Source organism: Melozone crissalis, unplaced genomic scaffold (assembly GCF_028551555.1).
Source record: "Melozone crissalis strain CALT ecotype California unplaced genomic scaffold, PUWL_Pcris_2 ptg000004l_1, whole genome shotgun sequence".
Classification (NCBI taxonomy): domain Eukaryota; kingdom Metazoa; phylum Chordata; class Aves; order Passeriformes; family Passerellidae; genus Melozone; species Melozone crissalis.
This window is the reverse complement of record NW_026535782.1, coordinates 5,302,336-5,328,331: the sequence shown is the minus strand read 5'-3', so window position 1 is coordinate 5,328,331 and position 25,996 is coordinate 5,302,336. Positions and strand designations below refer to the sequence as shown.

General features: G+C 37.2%; 1 protein-coding gene across 1 annotated transcript in view; it reads left to right on the top strand.

Moving 5' to 3' along the window:
- The first annotated feature begins 3,052 nt into the window (after positions 1-3,052).
- ORC5 (origin recognition complex subunit 5) overlaps positions 3,053-25,996 on the top strand; it is a 59,655-nt gene continuing 36,711 nt past the window's right edge. Inside the window, exons 1-12 of the mRNA XM_054274948.1 lie at positions 3,053-3,211; positions 4,673-4,765; positions 6,624-6,821; positions 10,242-10,316; positions 12,633-12,744; positions 13,103-13,233; positions 14,940-14,988; positions 15,544-15,634; positions 17,800-17,852; positions 19,979-20,091; positions 23,504-23,551; positions 25,728-25,838. Coding sequence (XP_054130923.1) covers positions 3,101-3,211; positions 4,673-4,765; positions 6,624-6,821; positions 10,242-10,316; positions 12,633-12,744; positions 13,103-13,233; positions 14,940-14,988; positions 15,544-15,634; positions 17,800-17,852; positions 19,979-20,091; positions 23,504-23,551; positions 25,728-25,838 — 1,185 coding nt within the window. The 5' untranslated portion in view covers positions 3,053-3,100. The remainder of the gene's footprint in view (positions 3,212-4,672; positions 4,766-6,623; positions 6,822-10,241; positions 10,317-12,632; positions 12,745-13,102; positions 13,234-14,939; positions 14,989-15,543; positions 15,635-17,799; positions 17,853-19,978; positions 20,092-23,503; positions 23,552-25,727; positions 25,839-25,996) is intronic.

Genomic DNA, 25,996 nt, shown 5'->3' with positions numbered 1-25,996 from the left:
CCAGTGGGATAACACAGGATATCCTGTGAGACACCCAGAGCGGCAGAGTGCCCCGGTGGCTCTCCCAGAGCCTGTGGGATAACCGGCTGGGTGAGCAGCAGAGTGCCCCAGCGGCCCTCCCAGTTATCCCGTGGGATACCGGGCTGGGTAAGGGACAGAGAGCCCCACAGCCTCTCCCAGCGGGATAACACAGGATAACCCACGGGCTACCCGGCGGGGAAAGCGGCAGACTCCCTCACGGCCGCCCCGCCCAGGCGGACCCGCCGTTGTCACGGCGCATGCGCGCAGGTCGAGGAGGCGGGACAACGGCGCGCGCGCGGCGGCGGCGGCGGCGGGAGCGGGTGAGGAGCCGGGGCGGGAAGGAAGGAAGGACGGAGGGTAGTGAGGAATAGAAGGGGCAGACCGGCTTCTGCTCCGCTTTCTCGGTAGGAATCGGTGCGGGAGCGAAACCCGCCGCGGGCTGAGCTGCCCCCTACGCCAGGAGCACCCGCAGGCTCACTCACGCGTGGCTGAAGGAGCCCTTAAGGCGCGCTCCATGGAGGCCGGGGGTCGTCGTTCCCCCTCAGCCAAAGCACGCCCGTGCCGGCCAGGGGGCTTGTAGAGCCTGAGGGGACGGAGAACCGTGCTAATCTCTTAAATTCAGCTATTTTTTATGCTAGAGTGTGGAAAGCCTGCCAGCTGTAGGTATTTTGGAACCAGTGAGAAGTCCGAGTAAATAATGAGGTCCCGCCATGAAGTTTAACTTGTGCTCTGAGCAGCCTTACTCGGTCTCAGCTGAAAAGTGATTTTGGCACCTTCCTGGTCTGGCTGGACGCGCACGTACAACTTTCCCTGGACTGAAACATCCTGAATTCAAGCTTTGGCTGATACTTACCTTTTGTTATCATTGCCATTTAATCTAAATGAATTGTTTTGTGAATACGTTGCTCTAGGCATCCTTTCTCTTGTGAGCTCGTGAATGGGCTTGGAGATTAAGACACCTGCGTATAACCAGTAGAGATGCAGGTTTCCATCCTGAAATAAAAGCTGAAAATGGGCTGAGATGTGTGACATGTTCGGTGAAATTTGCCGTTTGCAGGGGTGTGAGAAGCAGATAGCCTGCAGCCAGCAGGCGATTTGTGCTTCCCCAGGGAAGTTTGCCTGGAAGTGGCCTGGGAAAGCTGAAGTGCTTTATGGCTTTAGATGCATTTGGGACACAGTCAAGCCCTGTTCTCATGTAGCCAGTGGAGCAAAAGGGCTGGTTTTTTTTTTTCCTTAAATTTACACAAGTTTTTCAGCCTTTTCTAGAACTTTTCCCCCCACTTTTTTTGTCCTTGCTTTTAGAAGCTCCTGTCATAATTTTTTTCTTTTTGTCCTTGAAATATCTAGCTAATTTTTAGGTAGCAACCTTAATCAAGCTATTTCGTTTTTTGTGTCTTCATTCCATTTTGAATAGATGCAGTGGAGAGATGCACAGGCCCATTCAAAGCTGATAAAATAGACCAAGGCTCATTGTGTGATTCTGTGTATAGGAAATAGTTTGCCTGATACATATGATTATGGTTTGGGGTTTTTTTGCCCCTGACAGCAGCATTACTTTGATTTCCAATACTTAATATGTGATTGATTTATAAATAAACTTATTTTTCAAGTTACTTCTTAGTTTCTTGATATCTAATTGTAGTCCTTGTTATGTGTGATGGGATTACTTTCAATACTTACTGAATTACTTATGTCATCAGAGATATCCTTTTTTTTTCTCATTAATTCCACTTATTTTTCTGTTGATTCTACAATCCCAGCTTTTACCTTAGAAGACACTGAAGGCAAAGTGCAAAAACAAAAGAAACAATATTTTCTCAAATCTATTTATGGAAATAGAGACCAGAGATTGGTCCCAAAGGAACTTTATTTTGAGGTATTTCCATAAAAACATTTATATTTACAAACCTCCTTGTACCCCAGTAGCTCTCCTGTTAGTGCAGTCCACTACTGCATTTTTCTTTCAGAATAGTTTTTTTCCCTTTACCTTGCTTACCCTTCTGCTAACCTAGTATTTTTTTCCTGTGCTGTTGTACTTATAACCAGCATAATGGATTTGTCTGTAAATACTTACGCTTAAAACAATTGGGAGTGCTTTGTTTATTACCTTTGTCTTGATAACATGAAGATAATCCTGTCAGTTGATATCTTTATTGCCTTAGTGAAATTTCCAAACTTTGTTTTTGATTGTCACGTGTTTGGCAAAGTCAGAATGCAGCTGTTGGGGTCATTTCAGTTCTCTCTGCACGTTGTCTGCACCACAACAGGTAAAGGTACCATCTTTTGGAAGTGCAGACAAAGAATATCTTTGATGTGTTTTTCTATATTGTGTCACTAAAATCCAGCCTTCCCAGTGTTACACAAACAAGACCTTTGCTTTTCCTTATCTAATCCTTGTCTAAAAGGTAGATTGGCATTACTGTTAGTTTTATGTAACTGGTCTGGACTCCTATTATTTTTAAGGAGTATTTCCAGTCTTTACTATCAATTGGATTTTCCTCACATGCCTGTGCCCCTTTCAAGAGTGGGTTGGCATTCCTGTTAGCAGCCAGAGATCTATTACTGTGTCATCCTTATCTTTCCTTCTGTCCTACCTCTTTCTGTTGTTTGTAAATCCTTGTTTATTGACTGTTCAGGGAGATGGTGGTCTGTGACTAATCTACTTTACTCATTTTTATTCTCTTGCTAGTTTTAAATGTATATAAAACCAGAATTGAATGTGTAATTCCTCAGTTAACTAAACTAGGATAATTCTTTCTTGTATTTATTTGTTCATATCCTGTATACGTTTCCAGTTTGAGTTGCTTTTTTGGGTTTTGTCTGGCGTAGAAATGTCTGTGTGATGCCTTACATAGTTAAGTCCAGTTTTACCAAAATCTTTTAAGTCTGTCATAGTCACACCTTTATCTTGAGCTAGAATGTCTGTTTAGATTTTCTGTCAGTTCCCATTCCTTTTCCTTTTATGCGTATGGAAGCAGATGATAATGGAAACTTTTTCTTTTCCAGATCACTTTATTTCTTGTCTCTGCACCTCAGAAGGGACGTGCATGTGTAGGTGCCCAACTGCAGGAACATCAGAATGCCCAATCTGGAGCACCCAGCGTACCCAGCAGCTGACCTGCTCCACTTGGAGGGTTTGGTGCCCTGCCGGGAGTCCCAGGTGTCCACATTGCTGTCCATATTTGGCGAGGTAGTGCCCTTGTGTTCTGTGTCTGACTACAGCAAAGGCCTTCTGCTGTCTCAGGGGGAGAACAGAAATTTAAGGGTGCTTTTGTGATGTCACTGTGAGCATGCTTTGGTTGCCTCTTTGTTGAAATTTTATTTTTTGTTACCGTCTTTAACATTAGTGTTGGAAGGTTGAAAGATGTGTTGCAGCTGGAAGGACCTAAACAAACTTAGAGCTATTTGTGTCTCTGTCTCTCTGAATTCTGATTTTGCCACAACTCTCCTCTGTCTTTGCCAGTTATTACCAGGCAGTGAGTCTCTTCCTCCTAGACCTAAAGTTCTGGGGTAATTTTTTTCAATGTCAATGTAGAAATTCTGTTTGGTTTTGACCTCTTAATCTAATCGAAATTAATTCTAAGTACACTAAATTGTTCTGATTCTTAGTAGTTTTGAGGCTGGTTGTAAGAGTTAGAAACCACTGGCTTGTTAAATGATTCTGTTACTGCTTCACAAAGCTGTGGTAAAAAGTAATGGGGATTTTTATCTGCAAGTTTATAAGCAGTTTGCTTGCAGAATGTCTGCTTGCATTCAATAACAAACTGGAAATTAGTATCTGTTTTCTGTCTTTAATTATGGATACTAATAATAGTAACATCAAATTACAGTATTCAAGTTTTATGTATGCTACAAGCATAGTGGCAACAACTCTTCTTAAAAATAGATCAATTCTTGATCAATGTGCAGATACTCAAACCTGCATGTCTTGCACAAGAGTGTTTCATCTTGCCTAAATTGACTATTATTTTTCATTAAAAGTGTCAGTTTTATTTTTGTATTCATTTTTAAGTCAATATACTTATATTCTTAGAAATTAAAACAAAAACTTGTGTTTTCATTTTCACCTGTGTGAAAACCTGTCAGATTTTCTCTTCAGAATGGAGAAAAATAATAATTCCATTATTTCCCTGCATCTTAAGAAAATGACATGAAATTAACAGCATCAGGACCATTAAATAAATAGATACATCAAATATTACCTTGTGAAAGAAGAGCAAGGTTTACCATCTCCTCCTTCACACCATTTAATTATTTTCTGTTTGGTCCTAATGAAAAGAGAGGCCATTTGACATGTTTGCAGAAGCTAGGGGAATGTATGGCTTGCAGTTTGTGCTTGCCAAGGTTTTGTTTCAGTTGACTAATTTGAATGAAAAGCCCACTGTGTGTGTGTGTTTTTGTTCTTTGTTGGAGCAGTTTCATTGGCAGTTATGTGATACTTGATTCTTGCAACTTACCCCCCAGCATTTCAGTAAAGATCTAACATAAAACTTGATCTTGCTGATTCTATAATAATTGCTGTATTTTGTATTTAATGACTCAATTTAGGAGATAACCTTTCAGGGGGAAAGTTCATTGTTAAATCTTTTATCTGTTGAATGAAAAGAAGAAGAATTGAAACAACAACAACTTTTTTTTTCTTTCCCCTTAGCGTCAGCAGTTTAGTTTTCCATCCATCTTTATCTATGGACACACATCTAGTGGAAAAACTTATGTGATGAAAACTCTTCTAACTACCTTACAGGTAAGAATGGTCACGAAGGATATTGAATTTACACTTTATAACCATGGTTCCTCAAAATAGCCTCTACTTTCTCAAAAGGGTTTGTTTCCTCAGCCATTTCTGCCTTCCTGATTCTTCTCCTCCACTTACTGTGTCATGAGTGCATCACTCTGCTCAGTAGGCCCACTTAGGATAAAATGAAACTGTGCATACTGAGACATAATATAAATTATAAGAACTTTTTTAAGGAAGTTTAGAAATGATAAGGAAGGAGGCAAATATTGTTCATCTTGTCACCATGACTTAGCCTGAAGTAGCTCCATTGAGTCCTTGTTTTAATTTTTTCCAAATATGTTTTAAAGTCATCCTAAGTTCAAGGGTGTCATTGCAGAAATTTCTGTCTAGATCTGTTAATATCTCTGTCTTTGTCAGATATGAAATTCAGGGATTTAAATCCAGTGACAGGTACTCATTTAATGCCAAAACCATTAATTTCTACTGGTGTGTTTCTATAGCTCTGATATTATCAGCTTGTCCAGAGTGAGCTTATCACTTTATCTACAGGTTTTATGCAGAAACCCCCTTGATTAACAGTTCTGCAGAGGGAGAGCAGTGGAAGGCAGGGGTTTATGATCCTCTTGCATGAGGTTGCCTACTGAGCTGACCTCTTGTAGCACACCCAAAGGTGTGGCCAGGCCCTGGGAAGTGCCGGTCTGAGCAGCTCTCTCTGCAGAACTTCTTGTGCCACGTGTGGCTGTCTCCTGTGTACTGTGGTGGTGTGAGTCACATCTGAGGCACCCAGCTTTCCTGCTGCTGTGGAGGTGCAGCACTTGGAATAGCTGCTTTTTGTTTTTTGGTGATGAAGCCCTTTCCTTTTAATGGTGCTCAAAATAATGGGAAAGCTTTTTATTACATGCTGTGTGAGTGGATTGCCAGCGTGTACCCACACTTCCCCACAGCTGCTGAATCATATTGTATTTTCAGTAGGAAGAATGGAATGAAGTTATAGACAACCACATTCCTGCATCCCAGTGACTAATGTTTTCCAGAGGTTTTAATGCTCAGTGTGAAAAAGAGCATCTGCCTTACCAGAGATTATGGAGTTCTGCAGATAATTTTCTAGCAACCCTATTTTTAAGACATAGCTTATTTTTTTTTGCCATAGGTAGGTTTGACCATAGGTAGGTTTGGCCATTGATATTTTATGGGTTATAGTGCCTTCTATTTAAAGACAAATGACTGTAGATTTTCAATTTTACTGAAGTTATGTGTATAATATATCTCATACTCTGTTTTCTTTACTCAGTGTTTGGTTGGAAAGATCTGGTTTTCTGAAAATGTTCTGCACAATCATGCTGATGACATGAGTTTGATACAGAAGCTTACACTTTATCATTTGTCTGCATTGAATCCAAAAACATTCACAGTAGTTCTGGGGAGTGTGCTGGGGAGCTTACTTCTTCTGAGATGTCTGTGTTTTCTAGACACTGTAATTCATAATAAACCATTTTATGATACTGTTATGTCTTACAGTTGTCCAAATTTCTTTGATCTAAATGCTGTTTGGTTTTCTTTTTGTGTATTGCTCACAATTTTTCAACATAGTTAAAGGATGCATTGTGCTTCAGTGTTTAAAAATAGTTAGAAGGTATGCTTCCATTTGAAGATTCATCAGCTCTCTCTTCAGTTTGTGATACATAATATTTTGACTAGGTACATAATTGATCTTTTTTAACAAGTTATTTTGGTACTTGCTTGCACTATATTCTGTTGGCAGGGCATGGTTTCTTTGGTTCTCTCATATAGAAGAGAAAACTCTTCCTGGAGTATTTACACTGAAAAAGCCAAACAGTTGTATAATTTTTCTTGTTCTCTTCAGCTTCCTCACGTGTTTGTGAACTGTGTGGAATACTTTACATCACGACTTCTGCTAGAAGAAATTCTCACCCAGCTGCAGAGCTGTCCATCTGGCACAGAGCAGACCTCTCCTGTGCGTTGTGACACTTTGAATGACTTTGTTCGTCTCTTTAAACAAGTTCTGGCCAGTCAGGAGCTTCAAGATCAAACATTATACATTGTAAGTCATCTCATTTTCATGTCCAGTCCCATTCTGCCAAGAGGGTGTGGGTGATGGCTATTGATAATTTGTATGTGCAATGTGTGTTTTATAGAGCAGTTTGCACTAAATTTCTCACTAGAGCTCTTTCAGAACCTGCTGACAGATTCTTTCTGTTGGCTTACAGGCTTTAGGTGAGGTTCTGTTCTCCTCCTGGTTTTAGATTTTTTCCTACACACAAACTGTATAGCATAACTGATAATGAACATAAATTATGCCACACATTTAAATTGGGGATGTAATAGTGTTACAAAGTCTTTAAATATAGAGAGCTTATATTTTTTTTTGTTATAGTAACTCATACTTATCTGTTTCCTTGTGAAAATAGCATCAGAAATGAGAAAGCAGAGGTGGAGAATAGGGCAGAAGGGAACATGGAGAATGCAAATGACAAGGCTTGGTGTGCTAGAATAGAACTTAAGGATAATAGTAAGGAATTAAAATGCATAACTTCCTCTGTAAAAATGCTTTTGAGATCTTACCTCTTCAGCTACACTTGTGGCCTTCAGAGACAGGACTTATAGTTTTAAAATTAAGATGGAAAAAAGGACTGCAGTGAAAAAGTTATTGATATGCTCAAGTGGAATGAATAGCAGATTGCATAAAATAATCAGAATTTAGGCTGCAGGAACAATTGAATCAGTGTAATACTAGAACACTAGAATTTGGTTTAGGTCTTCAGAGTTTTTTACTGTGATAATCTTAACTACATAAAGGATTCAAGATTTGCAGACTATAACAGCATTTACTGTGCTGAGAGATGAACATGGAAACAAATTTCAGTCATACAAGAAGTCTGATGGAAGGAGAGTATGAAAGCTGTAGCATTAGTGATGTGTAAATGTGTATATATAGTGTGAACCTGCAGAATATTCAGACTGAAATTTTAGGCCAGAAGTAGGAATTAAGGTTTTTTAAAAAGAGTTGAAATTGATTATTTAAGAAAACAAGAACACGGGTAAGATTGATTGCTGTAAGAAACACGCAGTGTGATTACCCAGGGTCGTTAAGCTGTCAGTGTGCCCATACTGCTTTGGGGTGCTTTTGCAGTCAAACAAGAAATTCATAATTATACTGAACATTCTTCATTCTGTCTCACAGGCTATAGTTAAATGTGTTTTATTCCCATTTAAAAATACTTTGCCCCTGAGTTAAATAACTTCATGTCATGTTCAGTGGAAACAGTACTATCTCATGGTTTCCTATAGGTCACAAGGTTAATAAATTTGTCATACTTCTTAGAAATGGAATGAAGAAAATAATGTACCAATGCTTAAAAGAGATAAAAAGTTATAAATAGAAGTAGTTCAGCTTACTGTCACAAAAGTGATACTGACATTCTTCAGCAATTCCATAAACACAAAATTTATCTCTCTAATAACATTCAGTGTATTTCACATATTTCAAAATACTTCTTGCAGTAAAGTCTTTCTTTCAGATTAGTATTTGGATTAAAAACTATTTTACATCAGTAAAGAATTCTTAATGTATTTTATGAAAATTGGCATCACACAGAAAATTAGAAAGTTCTTGAACAATGGTTGTAGAAAGTAAAGCATTAAAATAACTACAAAGCTTCAGTTGAATCATGAAAATAGTTGTTGCCTCAGAAGAGTTAAATATTAAATTAGTATTTCAGTTGCATTCTGCATGGGAACAGACAGGAATGGGAGAAATCAATTCGTGTTTATTAACCTATGTCATCTGGATTTATTTTAGAGTGGTTTAAATTGAGACTGATGGAAGACCAGCATGCTGGTAACATAAACTGGCAATGCTGACTTATTTCATTTCAGGAGTAAATAATGTAATATTTCAGCTCAATTAACTCAGAGTAACTCAAGATAAATGTTTACTTTCAAGCAAAGGATTCTAAATGTTTCTCTTAACCCAAGCATAGGTGCTGAATGCTTGTGATTACTCAAGAAAAATGAATTTATTCATTTTAACTACCTGAAAAATTGCAGTAGGTATAACTTGTTGCCATTCATAGATTTACAATATGCACTTTACAGAAGTATCAAGCTACTTTTTAAATGTAAGTGAGCAGCCAGTTTTAGAAAGTATAGGCTTTTTTAAAAAATTGTAGAGTGGCAAGTCTGTATGGACACCAAAGAATATCACGTAGATTTATAGACCTGGGGGAAGGCTGTTTGTGTGAACCACTGGACATTTTCCTGTAAGTAGGAACTGTAGTGTCCCATGTAACTAAAAAATATTTTATGCTTAGATCAAGACCTTAAAGCTTTGTGTTTGGTAGCTACAAGTCACTGGGCCCAATAAGCAGTGTTTTATTAGTAAAAATGCATAGCCACTCTTTGGTCTGTAGTGTAAAGCAGTCTTCATTCCTGAAGCCACTTATTACATGAACCAAATGCAGATCTCAATATAAAATCATATATTGTATTTTTTAATAAATTCACAAAGTGTGAGATATTGATGCAGAGATAGTTCTTTCAGATTTGTGTGGTGGGATTCTGAAGTAATATTTTCAGAAAATGCTTGGTTGTTCACATAAAGTTCTTTTCCTTATTGTGGGCAACAGAAATGATACATGTTGTAAGATTTTCATGGCAAGAAGATACGTAATAGGATAGAAAATATAGTTTTCTGCAGACCTATAGTTTATATCTCAAGAGCAATAATTCTAAAGAAGTAATGAGCTTCAGAATTTAGATTTATATTGCAAGTAGTAAATAAGCCACAAAAGAAATGTATTTATATTCTCTTTTTTCATTTCTGTCAAGATTTTAGGTGTGCTGGAAATACACATTTTTTTTGCCAAAGTGTAACCATGGATGTCTTCATGCTTCTGTTTTAATTCTTCAGACTCTAAAATTTTATTTGCATAAGATGTTTCTTGTTTAAGCTGTACATATGCTACATCTGTTACTGCTATGTGAGGTTTCATACAATAAATCCTGTAAATTCCTAGGCTGCAAATGATGGCAAGAAAAGTTTCTCTCAAAATTCAGAATACCAGCTTTTATTTGTTTCTGAAAAATCACAAAATGGTAGGAAAAGACAACTCTCCTGGTGTAAGCACATAGTTACAGTGCTACTGTACTACATGAAAATTTTAAACATGAGAAGAATTTTGGGAAAAAATGGAGGTTTCAGTGGTTGTTAAGGATATCCTTGACTTTGTTGTGATATTCCTAACTGGACTTAAATAGTAATTCTTCCTGCCATAAGGCATGAGAATGTTGCTTGTCTAGGGACTGTATGCTTTTTTTAGATGCAGAGCTGCTTGGGCTTCCTGGAAGCACATTTGAAGCAGTAATCTCTCCAATTCAGTTCCCAGCAGCTAAGAATTCATTTTAAGTTTATGTGAGAGTGGGAGTTGAGTTTGTCTATATAATATCATTGTTTTGTTAAAAGGTTCTGGATAGAGCAGAACAGCTGAGGGAAATGGAAGCAAACATCCTGCCAGCATTCCTCAGGCTTCAAGAGTTGGTGAGTGTTTGGAAAGAAATTATGGTATGTGTCTTGCCTGTTGAAAGTAACTGAACATGTGCCTGTACATCCAGGGTCACAGATCAAGATAAATGATTCTTTAGATGAGAAAAGTTGAAAAATTAAGCCCCACTCCCTCAAAACAGTGGTCAAAACTAGAAACCAAACTAGAATTTAAACATTGGGAGGTTTTTATTAGCCCCTTTGGTTTTTTTTTAAAGCTGTGGTTAATGGTATGTTATTTACAATGTTTGATGTATAGAATCTTTGAAGGCTTGTGTCAGATATATAGAGCTGTCTTTTCTAGGTTGTCTTTTTAAGAATGAGATTTTCAGGAGACTACCAGCTGTTTCATTTGCCTGGTGCTGCACAGCTCAGCAGCTGTGAATGTGCTTTGACTTGCTAGAGAGTTTTCTCACACTTCTCCTGGAATTGTGCCTCAGTAAGTTTCTGATTGGAGTAAACCACAGTGTGCTTTCCTTTCTTGCTTCTGAGGCATCAAAACTTTTGCCTTGAAATAAGCAAAAATGGTTCATTCCCTGAAAAGAAACTGAAGACAAAACCGTAAGATGCTGGTACTTTGAAATATCTGAACATGTAAATAGCTGAAATTATGCTTGTTATCTCAAGCTTTTGTGTGGTGCTCTTAATCTTCTGGTCACATTGATTTCTCTACTGAATGAAGACTGATTCACAGCTGTGTTCTTAATCCTGACAGCTGGTGCTTTTTCTGTCTCTTTTTGTCTGTTCTGCCCATGTTCTGGACTAGGCTGCTCTTGAAGCAGAAACAACCTGTTCTGCAGGGAAGGGAGGCAAACTTGGGTCTGTAATTGCTGTTCAGGGATCAAAACCCCATAGACTAAGATTTATATATGCCAGAGGAACACTCCCAGATTCAAAACTAACCTCCAGACAAGTCTGTTGTCTTCAATGCTGATATTCCAGTTGCTTAAATTCTGGATTCTGGACTGAGGCTTTCTAAAACAGTTGTGCAGCCAGTGTTGCAGAGCAATGTTGTAGGAGCAAATCTCTTGCATCTCTTCCTTTCCTGGAATGAAAGGAGACCAGGAACACCTGCAGTAGTAGTGAAGGATACAATGGGACTGGCAGGTCAGTGCTGAAGAATAGGTCACGGATGCTAGATTTCTCTGAGGACTGTGGTGACAAGTACTGAAGTTCTTCTTACTGGATGATCAGTCAGGGAGTGAGCTGAATGTATCTTAGCACTTCTGTCAGCTGAAACATTAGGAGTTCTGGGAGAGGAAACCAGCTGAAAGAAGTGCAGAAAGGTACTTGTTGAAAGTGAGGAAAATATTTATCTTCCATAAAAACGAAGAAGAAACAGTAAAGAATATGGGTGGGTGCCACTTCACCAAGAAGTGGAAAAGTAAGTAAAAAAGAAGATTTTCATTACATTTCAGGGAAGGGAATAGCATTTAAATGTCTTTCAAGTCATTCACAGCACTGTCAATTCAATCAGGTCCCTTCCTTTTGTTTTGTGGAGGTGCCTTAGTAGTTTTCAAATGTCTTTCTTGAAGAACCATATTTAAAAGCATCTTTTGTTAGGCAGAATTTTTAGTATGGTTGCAAAAACCTTGCAAAGAGGGAAAATGACACATCATCTTCACAGGTAGTTTTAGCTTCATATTAAGTAGCTAATATTTTGAAGAGTCACCAAAATAAAACAATATCATTTTTAATATGAAGCATTTTGTTACCTATTGATCAAAACATCCAATCTGAGGCAGGCATTTTGTCAATAAAAACTTAATTACAAAAATATATTACTAAGAACAACTCCATTGTTGTTAACCACTAAAACAGTTGGGAGAGTAAACAGGTAATATTACATTTTTGGTTTGGGATGTCTGTGTGTTTGTCTTTAAAGACCAGATTGCCTTTAAAATAAAGTACAAGATATCTTGGTTCCAGAGATATCTTGGTTTTTACTTTGTAACTTTTTCTGTTTGCTCTGAAGATCTGTGATTAATTACTAAAGTAAAATGTTCTCTTAATTTTGGAGTGGAATCTACTTGGTATTCTATCACCCCAGAAAGCTTACATGTCAGTGAAATGGCAGGGGTTGGAGAGAAATATGATATAATTATAAAGATTTGCAAATGTATGATCTGCTTGATTAGGCTAGCTGAAGCTTTAATGCAAATTACTAGTAGAGAAATAAACTGTAAATTTAATGATTTTGTGAAACAGAAAAGTCACAATAAGAAGTTTTTGATTGATGCTCTAACATGCACTGGATTTTTTGTTATTTCCCTGCCTGTCACTCTCTCATTTGGTTTTTCTTTCCCTGTGTAGACTGACAGAAATGTGACAGTCATTCTGCTCAGTGAAATAGTGTGGGAACTCTTCCGTCCAAACATTGGCTGCTTTGAGCCATTCACCATGTATTTTCCAGACTACAGCATAGGTAAACTCATTTTTTAATCTGCTTTTTGGGAATTATATGACACTTTTCCGAAGGACATTCAAAAGTTTTTCCAGCTTTATCAGTGCCTTTTACAGAACCCAGAATATGTAATAGCTACTGGAATGTACAAGTCTGTATTCACACAGCCTGTAAAGATCTTGTCTTTTTCCACTTTCCAGAACATCTCAAAGGGATGTTTTGATTCCATTACATATGATGGTTCTTCAAATCAGCGTAGGTTTTGGTGGATTTTGTTGGGTTTTTTTTTTAGTGATGTTTATTGTTTTTTTTTTTCCAGAAATGTGGTTGATTTATTAAGTTGGCTTGAAAACAGCAAAATTTATTTTTGTTTAAACAGGACATCTGCAGAAGATCTTGTCTCAGAATCATCCCCCAGAATATTCTGCAGATTTCTATGCTGCATATATCAATATTTTGCTTGGTGTCTTCTACATGGTCTGTAGGGACCTGAAGGAACTTCGGCATCTGGTGAGATGAGCTTCTTGAGAGTTGCTGTTTTGTTTTGTGATGTTTTTTCCAAATGAAAGTCTAGATTTATTGTTGAATATAGACAAAGGGAAAATTAGAGATTGTAGAATGGTTTGGGTGGGAAAGGACCTTAAAGGTCAAGTTCCAACTCCCCTGCCATGGGCAGGGACACCTTCTGCAGGTTGATCAAAGCCTCATCCAGCCTGGCCTTCAAAACTTCCAGGGCTGGGGCATCCACAGCTTCTCTGGCAGCCTGTTTCAGTGTCTCACCACCTTCATAGTAAAAAAGTCTTTCTTATATCTGGTGTAAATTTGCCCTCCTGAGAATGTGCTGGCTTAAAATGTAGCTGCCTTTAAAATCCATAACAAAGGTTGCAGTTGTTTTGTGGCTGTAAAGGGCTTCCAGTGTTGTGTAGTTTTCTGGTAATAAATTGAAAGTATTTGGAAAAAGGCGTTTTAACCACATAATGTAATAGTAAACAAACTTAACAGAAGAGAATCAAGTTACTTGATGGTGACATTTGTACAAGCTTATTAACAATTACCAACATTATGTTAATCCAATTATTTAATTACCTGTACAAGGAAATTTTACAAGTTTGATGTTATCAGTGAAGAAATCAGTGCTCCACAGATGATCTGAATGTTCTGCATGTGTTTCCCTCAGGAACATGCTGCTAAATTTCAGCTGAACTTATCTGTTCATATAAAACCATACAGGTTTTATATGTAAATGAGATTGCTGGAGACAGAAATGGAAACCAGGGTCACAGTTCTTGCAGACATGTACTTGAGGGCTCTGCTTATGAGAGTTTCATTAGGTTTAGATGCACTATTTGATTGTGCAACACTATGAAAATACTCATGTGATTGGACCCTAAATACTTGGTAGTTGGCAAGTCTCTTCCATAGAAGATAGTGACAGACACAACTGAATGCAGGCTTCTGACCTCCTTAGTGTCTAATACAGACTCTAAATGTGTGTGCTGTTATGTGTGATTATTAATAATACATTCTGGAATTTTATTAGATTTATATATGGAAGTTACACTTTGAGTTTTGTATATTAGCACAGAGATTTATGAAAGTGCAGTAGGACAAAAAGATAATCTTTTTCTGAAGGTTGGTATTTTACCAATCTGAGGATTGGTATTTTACAAAATTCTATGTGATATTGATTTAAACATTTTAGAAGAAAGTCTTGCTTATAGTGTTCTCAAAAATCTCTTAATCTTACTTTAGACAAAAGGAGTTAATTTGCATATGGAATATGCTAGCATGTTTTTAAAGAAATAATTTTTGAAAAAATAAATCATTTCTGCTTGTGTTAAAATGTGCTGAACTTCTCCTGGAATGGAAAGTTTTATCTGAAAATGAAGGGAGAAAGAAAAGTTCATTGTAACATTTTTATTGCATTTATAATGATAAATTATTATGTTAGTTAAAAAAAATGCAACCTCTGAGTATGATAAACAGATCTTGCTGAGCTCAAAGCCATGTAACCTGTGACAGATTACTTCTGTTTGTATTTTATAGTACAAAAATGTTGCCATTTGTGACAGTATAATGTTTGTAAGCAAGCGGCATAATTATTGACTTCAAAGGATTTGTTGGCTTTGCAAAGGAGATAATTACCCTGCTGGTCATATTCTGTAGCTGGATCAGATGGATTGTACTTTAATGTGTTCCATTTCTGCTTTCTGTAGGCAGCGCTCAATTTTGCCAAATACTGTGAGCCAGTGGTCAGAGGGGAAGGTAAGGCTGTGTCTTTAATGTGGGAGGTGTGTGAGAGAGCAGGTGCTGTTCTGTGGGTTTTGGTGAAGACTTTGCTCTGATCTTTGTGCTGTGGTGGCACAGTGGTGTCTCAGGTCACAGCAGCAGTGCTCACTCCACTTGTTCCCAGTCATTAGCACTTGCAGCAGAAGCAGTACCTGGTATTTGGTGGTGGTGTTTTAGGAAACAAAGGTGGAAATACCCTGAAAATTTTCCTGCTTCCTATTAGTCTTTCTCCTCACTCAACCATCATGACATCGTATTTGACAAAGTAATGGGATAAGTTATTTCTTTGTCAAGCTAAGAGAAGAAAGAAACCAAGAGGAGAGGTTTTGTCAAGCTGATAATCTTGAGATTATCTCAGAACAGTCACAGAGAAACAGCCTCGTGTGGCAGCATGTGCTTGCTGGATGGATGGTGACGGTGTCAGAGTCAGGCTGTTAGACTGTGTTGTGCCTGTGACTGTTCAGGTGTCAGGGATGAGTTTTAGTGTTGCATGAGTTAAAGGTTAACAGAGTTGATTCTGGCTTGCTGCAGCCAATGAACGCGACACCCGCAAACTGTGGAAGAACATTGAACCTCATCTGAAGAAGGCAATGCAGACTGTTTATCTCCGGGAAATATCCAGGTAATTTGGAGGGCATAGGCTTGTTTGCTTTGTTGGAGTTGCTGTTTTTAACTACCTTCCTCTCACTGTGTTTCATGGCTAATGTTTCTTTTTTGCTAGATGTAATCTTTTTTCTTTAATGTGCATTTCTTTCTTGCCATACACTGTTAGAAATAGCATATCTCAGGAGGAGATTTAAACAAAATGGTATTTGTAGAATATAAAAGATTCAATAGGTAAAGCAGTGGCAGCAGGTTTTGTTCTCCTTTACAGTGATGCTGGATCCATTTTCTGTAATGTATGAAACTACCAAGCATGGGAATCCATCACCAGAATATACAGGCACAGTTTAAAACACACTGCTGTGTGTTAGCTTTCCAGACACTCAGTGTACCAAGGATGTGTCTAAGCCTCAAAATTCTTGAGACATTACAGATTTTGAGTATCTGTGTTTCTTAGCTTTGTTTGATAGAGCCAGGTTTGTTTGCTGACTGTGCCTTCTGACCCCTTATTTTCTTCTCCAAGGGCAATTTTTTTCTTACATGGAATTGCCACTTTGGACAGCATTAAAATCTGGTTTCCTATTAATGGCTATTGTTCTTGATATTGTTTTAGATTCCTTGTTTATTTCGTAAGCTGCCAGATGGCTAGAAAAAAGGATGGTGGTATTTATTCACAGTGGTAATAACTGGCTTAGGTTTAATGTTCTCTCCACCCTTAAGATGAGTGATTCTGATGTTACACTATGTGAAGAGAGATCATCCAGTCTTGCTTGGTTTCTTTATCTTGGTAAAAACATACTGACTTTGTTCCTTTAAATGTCATTGAGGCTATAGAATATTCTGGTCACAACCTGAGTGTGTAGTAGAAGTCTTTGCTAAAATTCTAGAGATGTGATCATTCCTTCAAAAAGAGAATTGATTTTGCTTTTTTCAAGCCAGACTTCACTGTATGCACTGTAGCATGCAGCATTTTACTGTTTAGCTCAAATATTTATTTATAGTCAATATTGATCTTCATTACACAGTCTACTCGGGATCTTCCTGACTTTTTATATTGTGTAATTGCCTACTCTAATTAGGTTGTAATAAAAGATTATGGTACAAAATAGCTTGTGAATTGTTTCCAAATAAGTAATTTCCCTCTACAGTGTTCTTTGATTATAAATTTGAGCTTGACTTGATTTTTATTAGAGATTCTAGCTTTCTGTTTAACAGTTCTAGGATTTAAGTAAGTACTTGAGGAATTAAAATCACTATACGTGTTTTTCTGGCCACAGAACTGTGCTTACTCTGTTTTTTTTCTTGGACATGTAATTTATAGTGCTAGAACTTTGCTATCAGCTTTTGTGCTACCTGAACTGAAAGGAAAATTAACCTTTTTCCTGCCTGTAAAATAGACATTGGGTAAAACCTTAACTCACTGATGAGTTGTTTTGTCATTCATTGTAATTTAAATATTACCTGAGCTCCCATTACACTGCTTTTATAAGTTTTATGGCTTAGGGCTGATAAACTCTGTTCTTGAGGAACTTTAAAAAACAAGCCAAAATAGGTTTGTTGAAGGAGCTGTCTTTTTGTAATCCCCTTGTGGTGTACAAAATGATCCAAAATATGAAATTGCTAGCAATGTCATTCCTTTAAGGGAGTTTTAAAGTGAATTTTTTTGCTGTTGTTTAGGAAAACACCAAACTACTTGAGGGCATTTTTCAGTGACAGAATAATCCATCTTGATGACTTCCATTGACTTGAAAATTACATTATGAAGTAATTATAGTATTCTTCTCACAAATATAGACAGTTATTAAGCAGATTAAAAAGAATCAGAGCTATCAGTGTTTTTACTTTTTATGCAATTCTGCATTATTCTTGAAACTTGGAAAGCTTACTGCTGTGGATGTTTGCTTACTCATAGTAGTTGGATGGAAGGAAATAGGTATTTTAAAATTAGATCCCTTATGCCTTAATCTAACATTATTTTTTGCCTTTTTTTTAAATCAAATACGTAGTCTGCAGATTATTAACATTTACATGCGAGACAGTGAGACCATGTATTTTAAATTATTCTCTCACTAGCTGTATCCTAGCCAGTGTCACAAAATTAGAATATATCAAGCAAGTAGCTTTCTCTAAAAGACTGTCAAATACTGTTCAAATCTTTATGTATTTGCATTGTCTGTCTTTCAGCTCACAGTGGGAGCGTTTGCAGCAAGATGGGGGAGAGCCTGGGCAACTGAAAGGTATCAAACACAGTAACTGTGGAGGGGTGTGTGATGTGAAATGTGCTTTTTGCTTCCACTTGGTCATTGTCACCTGAGAACACGTTAATGAAACCACACAGACAAAGCTACCTGTTGGTATTCACTTACAATTCAGGGTGATTATTGTTCTTTGAGGTGTTCTACAAAGAAATGTTTCTTCCCTATCATATATATTGGGAGTAACCTTTCCTAATATCCTTTGCAGGTAAAAGCAGTCTTCTTTACATCAGTATTTTATATGTCAGAATGGGTGAGGAATGGCCTGAACCCTGTTGGTCAAACCTCTGTGTGCCAACTGGCAGAATTGTCTAAGTGGGGAGAAGAGAATGTTGTACCTGCTGTATTGCACTGAATTAGCACATTCCTAAACAAAACACCTGTCCTGGTCCAGATTTCTTGCAAATAGAAGTGTCAGAAATGCAAGTGTTCTTTCTGTATGTTCTTTCCTTGGACAAGTAGACCTTTGTTGGTTTTACACTTTAGGCAGGCTGGAAAGTCGAATCTTAATATATTTGTCAGCCTTCATTTACAATTTAGGAGGAATACTGAAACATTTTGCAGGTGATGTCAGTTGGTCATGGTCTTTTGACCAGTTTTTATATAGGGACCATTTTTTGTATTATTTGTCATGACAATTCCTTGAGATAAATGCAGTCATCAGACTGTTTGCTATGTTTGGTTTAGGATTGGTGAATTTTCAACATTTTTGACCAAAGGAGTTTGATTCAAAGTGTCCTTAATAAACTCTCTCCCAGATGATCATGAAATATTTTGCACCTGACAACCCCATAAAGGGAAACTTCATTTTAAATGCATTTTTATTAGTGTATGTAGTAGGCAAAAATTTCATATTGTTAAAACAGCATTTGATAGCAATATGCTTGAGAAGTTGTTCTAATTAATAAAATTCTAACTCTAATAAAGATGTAAATCATCAAATAGTTCAGTGTGTGCTGCAATATTGGCTGACCAGAAGAATGGAGAAAAAACAGATGTTTTTGTGTTAAACTAAGTTGTCTGTCTGCAAGAGTTTATTTGGTGTTGCATGTTATCAATAGCATGCAGTACAAGAGAATCTCTTAATTATGAGTGAAACTGAAACCGCTGTTCTTTTATGCTTATGTGAGAGGAAATGACTACTAGCAGTCATTTGGGATGCTTTTCCCTATGCTGTGGGCCCTGAATCATAACTTTTAACTTGTTTAATTCTTTAATCTTTATTTGCTGATATTTGTGGATTAAAGCATAAGGATACAGGTGCTTCACAGAACAAGAAACTGTTGAAGTAAAAAGTGTAAGCAGAGGGCACAAGAGAGACCCTTTAATGGTTTCTGTAATTAGCCAGCTGATGAAGGGTGGTTTGATGATCCTATTCTTATACATAAGCATGTGAAACAAGAGCAAGGGACTGTAAGGATAAAAATTACAAGGTAAAAGTACTTTGAGTTCCCCTCAAAAAGAGGGGAAGCAGATATTCACTAGACTGTAGTTTTTGTGGATTTTAATATCTGTGTTTAATCTTAGTAGGTATACATGGATACAAGGAGGCAGAGTCAACTGGTTGAAGTTTAAAATTTTTAAAACATTTTCAATAGGAAATGGAACAATTGCTAAAAATTATTTATCACAGATGAGCTATTTATCAGAAGTGCAGCACTGCTGCTTTCTTCACCGTGCCAGCCTTGTTCCTGGACAAGCTGTTTGATGGTCTAGAGGAGCCTAAAGGTTGCATCTTGAAAAAACTTACAGTTGTATATAAAGGTATCACTTCATCTGCCTTGTTTGTCAGGAGGATTCCCTTAAAAGAAAGTAGCCTGGAATTATTTATATATTTTTTTTTCCAGAAGGTTTATGAATCCCTGATGCTCCAAGTACAGTTGCTGAGAGTCTGAAAGGTTGCAGAATATTAGCTTTGTGCCATGCTCCTTGGCCCTTCCCTGAGTTTGCATCTGTTATAATGGGGCTGAGAAAGTCATACTTATTTAGTTATGGCACTAGAGCAGGAGAGAAGGAAAAGAAAATTAATGCAGGGAAGTTTAATTTGAAGTTTGTGGATGTTCAGGCTGGGTTTTGGTTGACTCATGAACTGTTTGTTTATTTTATAGGACTTTCTGCACATACCCATGTGGAACTGCCTTATTACTCCAAATTTCTTCTAATAGCTGCTTACCTTGCCTCCTACAATCCTGTTAGGACAGATAAGAGATTCTTTCTTAAGGTAACAAAATTCATGTCTTAGTGCTGTTAACTGGATTCCTGCATACTGAGTTTCATGGTTTAAAACTCTTCAGCTGTTTGTTTTGAGCTCTGTTTCTGTGTGCACTTCATTTGATTTGATGAGCAGCTTTACTGTAGAACATATACTGTGATTGGTGATGATCACTGAGTGATTTAAATGTCTTAATAAATCCAAATTTTTCGTGTCAAATTATGCATAAAGCTGTTACAGCATGAGCACTGTGCTTTGCTTTTCTGAGTTGATACAGCTTTGTTTTGACAAGATTTTAGTGGAGTGACCACAGTGTCCTTAGATACAAGTTACACTTAAATTTCCAGAGTGAGGTACAAACCAAAACTGCCTTGACCTTTAATGAGATAAAATGACTTAGAGCAGTGTTAGGTTTTTTATGGAGTTCTGAGTTTTTGGAACAGAAACATACAAGCAGTTGCTTTTCCAGGAGGTGTGGTTACATTAGCTGGTATGTGTTGTGTTAAAATGGAGGTAATGCATGTTTTAGGATGGATGTGTTAATTGTTACTACCAGCTCCTGGGCTAAAGATAATTTTCTGTTAGTTCTTGCCATGTAGATGTTGATGGATTTTTTCTTCTTTTTTTTCTTCCTTTTTTTCCTGTGAGCTAAGTTGTGGTCATACTGCAGACAGGTGCTGTGGTGCCGTGAGTTGTTTTTTTATGTCTCTTCCTGACCCAGGCTCTTCAAGCTCCTCAAGCCTGCCTCATTGCCTCATTTTGAGCTATTTGACAAAATGTAGGTGGGAAGACAGGTATCAGAAAAGTGATCAGGCAGTTGGGCCTTCTATGCATTGTACCAACTATTACAGTACATATTGATACATGCCTGTGTGTATAAATACATGGCATTTGTGATGGATAGGTGTAAGCAATTAAAGAAAATGAGGGCAGGACAAATTTGTAAAAAATATTACTCCCTCTTCAAAAAAAAAACCCTCATAGATACACATTTTGAGAAGTTACTGCAGTTTCTAGTGATGAAATGTTAGTATGTTTCCAGTTTAAACTCTGGTATGATCTTCCTGAAAGCTATAGGTGTGTCACCCTTCTGTTGAGTCCTTTCCAGAGTGAAGGGTTACTTGTAGTAAGTGTAGATAGGCAAATTTTCTTTATGGGCAAGCCTTGTTCTTTGCACTTGGCTGGAGCATTTTCTTTGTTAGAGATTTTTTTTGCTGAAGAAATGTTTCTACACAGAAACAGGAGAGCATGCAAGAGTCAAGTCTGTAGAACATGTACAAAAAAGTGCCACATCTTCCTTGTGTTCTCTGAACAACCTTTTCCACTTAGGCTTTTTCCTTTCTCCTTTGTAGTATCTCTGCATGAGTTTCCACTCTTACACGTGAACTGTATTAAAGTTTTGTACAATAAACATGAATTTCTAAGGTTTTTGAAGCAGGGGTCAGGAACGTATTTCTATCAGGTATTTTTTTCCAAAGAACTGGTGAAGCAAAAGTCACCATTTTCCTTCATGTGTTGCATATCAGTTAGCCCTTCATCAGGTCTAAAATTGAACTTCAGAAATAGCTGCATCTCAAAGCCCAACAAAACCAACACTTTTGAGGGGGTTTCAAGCTTAGTATTTGTATGACTGATGTGAACAGTGGAAGTAGAATATGATTTTTATCAGGTTTGTAATGAGATTCAGAATAGATGACAGAAAAGTATCTTCTGGAGTGATTTCACTAAGGACTAAAAGAAGCAAAAGGAATGCAAACAAAAGGATGGTCACTGAGTTGCTCATCTGCACTACTCTATAGATGCTAGGCTACACTACAGCTAAAATAAAGTCACAGTTTGGGGCAGCCTGGAGTGCTAACAGCCCAGCAGAGTAGGAAAGTGATAGTTGGCACCATTCCTTTGGTTATGTGAAAATTCAAGAGCTTTGCAGTAGATGGAGAGAAAAAAACAAAGCTGGTTTGGAACTCTTTAAAACAGGAAAGAATAGGAGTATGTATCTAGGAAGTTCTTATAGAAAACAGCATTAAAAGCTAATTGAAAATTAGCTCTGAATTACGTGGGGTTTTGTGCTTGAACAGAAACATGATACCATATTTAACATATGGAGATCCCAGCATAGCCTGTCAAATGCACGAATGCAGTTTGTTGTGCTCCATCCAAAGCATTCTGTGTAACCTCAGGCTTGATCACTTACCTCTCTAAAAGGTCATGGTTAGCACTGCAGTCAATTTTTCAAAGGCATGATTAAATGATTGCTTTGCTGTCTCTAATTGTGTTTGATATGTATTAGCTGAATTAGCTAATTTTTTAATCAGATAAATCATGTGAATTGAACCTAAGCCCTGTCTGCTGTTTAGCTCTGCAGAAGTCATTCAAGTAAAGCCACATCTACTAAGATAATTTTGATGTGGCTGAGTATTGATGGCCACAAATACTAAGTATAAGATTTTAAACATTTAAATGAAAAAATAATTCCTTTATTTGAGTTTTTTTCCCTGATTCATTGAGCATGCTTATAAGGTCTATTAATAAGGTATACTTCTCAGGGCTGTGGAAGAAGGAAGAACTCATCAGGTGATATTTTGAGAAATAGCACTTAACTATGTTTAACAATTATTGCTCCTCTTCAGTCATTTTACATCACTTACACCTCATCCTTCATGTCTCTTGGATTATTTTTTTTAATCCATCCATTCATTTATAACATTGTTTACAATACTTCTGCCCTTGTCTTGCCCTCACATTTTTAGTTGAGATCCAGGAGCACTTGGCTATTTTCTTTCAGTAGTCCTTCCTTTTTAAAGACAATTTTTAAAATGTGCAGCTTTAAATTACATTGCATTTCTTCAACACCCTTCCCTACCCCTCACCCTCCCCTATTCCTTCCTTTTGTCATTTAGCTCAAGAGCCTTGAACTACCTTTGTATTGTATTGATTAAATTCCTGGTTGTCATTCTGCCAACTTTTGTAGCATCCAAATTCTGAAATGAGGTCAATAAAAGGTGAAAATTTTGGTAGATTTATACATGGATACATTTTTAAAATCATGATAGTCATCATCTGTCTTTTTTTATTAGATGATTGAGGGTATGAGGAGGATGGTAGTGTGAAGTCATATTACAAACCAGTTTTTACTACCTCATCAGTTCCTGAGTAAATTAAAAAAAAAAAAAACTTATGCATTTCACCAAAAAATATTAGCATGTTGTGCTTTGGCTTTGCCCCACTTGGGACAGGGTGAAGCAAGAAGCTGGGCAAGTGTAATTTTAGGGCTTATAGTAAGAATGTTTGGTAGTGACATCAAAGGCAAATACTGGAAGTTTAGTAAAGAAGTAGATCTAGAGTAACATACTACTATTTGTAGTGTATACATTATTTATTAACTCTTTTAATTATCTTTGCTCTTGTCTGTTGTTTGCAGCATCATGGGAAAATTAGAAAGAACAACTTCATGAAGAAGCATGAGAAGGTATGTATTTTATCCTGCTAAGCTGAGCTTGGCAGCAAGTATTTTCTTTCCACTGTACTTGTGGGTCTGTATTACATTTTGTGTTATTGATTACTGTAGAAACATCAGAACTGCAGAAGTAACAATTTTTGGTGCACTTGTTTTGTATGCTACAAATTTCTGTGAGATACAGACATTTTATTAAAACTGTAACAAAATTTTCTCCTATAGCCATATTTTTGTGTGCAGCAAAGTGTGTTTAATAAAGCTAGTTAAAGGACATAATAAGTGGAGCTGCCAAGAATCAGCATTTCTCTCAAAAATATTTTTATATTCTTTAAAGAATTTTCATACAAAGATTTCTATAATGGGGGAAATTGAAATATAGGGATAAACAATTACAGATGTGGTGTTATAAATAGACTCATTTGCTTCAGTTGGTGTGACAGTTTATGTCAATAAACCTTTGCCCAGAGAAGCTTGTCTGAAGACTGATTTACAGATCAGATTCACCTAACTCTAGTGGGTGCCTGCATCTAAAACAGTTTATAGCCCATGCAGAGTCAGTCAATGCAGTCATTGGAGTGAGGGGTGTGATTTGGCTCTTACTGAAGCAGATTCTATGTTCAGGCAGATGAATTGCACCACAAATTGTATTGATTAGATTTCTACTGGCTATACTCGGAGCTGCAGAAACTGGTTTGGCTGTCTGTACCTGCTTGGCAGGAAGCTGACATTAGATGAAATAAATCCATCCTTAAAAGTTTAGGAATAGCAAGACTAAAAATCTGTTTTGTGATTCATAATTGTGTCAGTCCAGAGGCTGTGGGGTTTTTTTTACTAGAAAAAAAAAGAATCTTGTGAACTGGGGGAAGAAACTGACTTACTATTCTATTAATTGCCCTGTTGCTGATAAAAGCAGAATTTGCTTGGTTTCTTTGCATGGTTGGCCTGGAATGATGCTTTTCCAGTGGTAAGTGAGAGATCTTTCTGGTGAATCTATTTTTGGCCATGTGTTTCCATGATTTTTCACACTGCTTGCTTTGTTAGCCAAGAGGTAGCTTTGGGGACACCTCCTGGATTTGAAAACTTAAAACATGTGTTGGAAATAACATTTGATTTTGCTGAAGAAATGAGTGGTTGTGGCTTACTGATGGCTAATGCCACAGAGGTGCTGGTGGTATATTTGAGATGTTCTTTCCCAGAAGCATTTTGAAACAAACTTTCTGTTGAAAATCCTATTTAATCTTGGCTGCTCTGCTAGTAAGAATAAATCAATGTACTCTACAAAACAGGCAACTGGATGGCAAAGTAGAGAGAATTAAACACAAACTTAAAATGAAACAAGTATTTCCTTGTAAGAACTTTTGGAAGTGTGGGTCATGAATCTCTGTAGTCCTAACTGTACTGCCTGAGTTGGAATACTGCCCAGTTCTGCCTTATAAACAGTACATTTCCTTTTTGCAGAATTGGTTCTTTTGAAAATGCTTAGCATTGAACAATCAGGACTTGGTATTTCTTTGAATTGAAGTGAATGCAATGTTACTACATACAATAATCCATAATGCCTGAAATGGCCATCAGTGTCAGCTGAGGTGTGGGGTGTGCATGATGCACAAGAGCTCTGTGATGTGAGGCTGAGCAAATCTGCTGTGTTCTGATAGCACAGTTGCCTTGGGCTCAGGCATCTGAACTCTTTGTTTTAACCAGCTGAACCTGTGGGAGGTGTGTGCACTGTGAGTGTTACCCACACTCTTTGCCTTGCCTCTGGAATACTCTGACCAGTTTTGTTCTCCTTCTTTGGAAGAAATTTTTTAAGCTCCCTACCAACACAAGCCATTCTGTGATTCTTTGAATGCCATAAAAAAAACATAGCCTTTCCTCTTCATTCCTTAAACTGGTCAAGATCATTAAACAAAAGTAAGTGTATAAATCTGCTCACAGGAAATTTGGCATAAAATCCTCTGTTACAGCTCAAAAATGTTCCTTTTTATTTTGCAGTTTGAACACTTGCCACGTTAAATAGATCTTTCTATATCTTGATCAATAAATATGTATTCAGTGTTTTCCATAATGTGTAAGTAGGCTGTATGAAACACTACTGAATCATAGTGCCTCCCTAGAGGCCAAAGGAATAACATTATGTAATACTCCAGGGAATTAAGAAGTGCATTAAAAAGTGTTGTTTCTGTTGCAGACCAGCAATCACCTACTTGGGCCAAAGCCATTTCCCCTGGACAGATTGTTAGCAATATTATATAGTATTGTGGACAACAGAGTTGCTCCAACTGCAAATATATTTTCCCAGGTGAGTGTGTACTTACTTTTTAATTTTTTTTTTAGAGTCTGGAATTCACCAAATTTTCAATGTTTTTTGTAAGTCATAATTCTAATTAAATGAAATGAAAAAACAACCACAACAGGTGATTTTAATCTAAGGTTCAGAGTAATATTTATCTATATTAG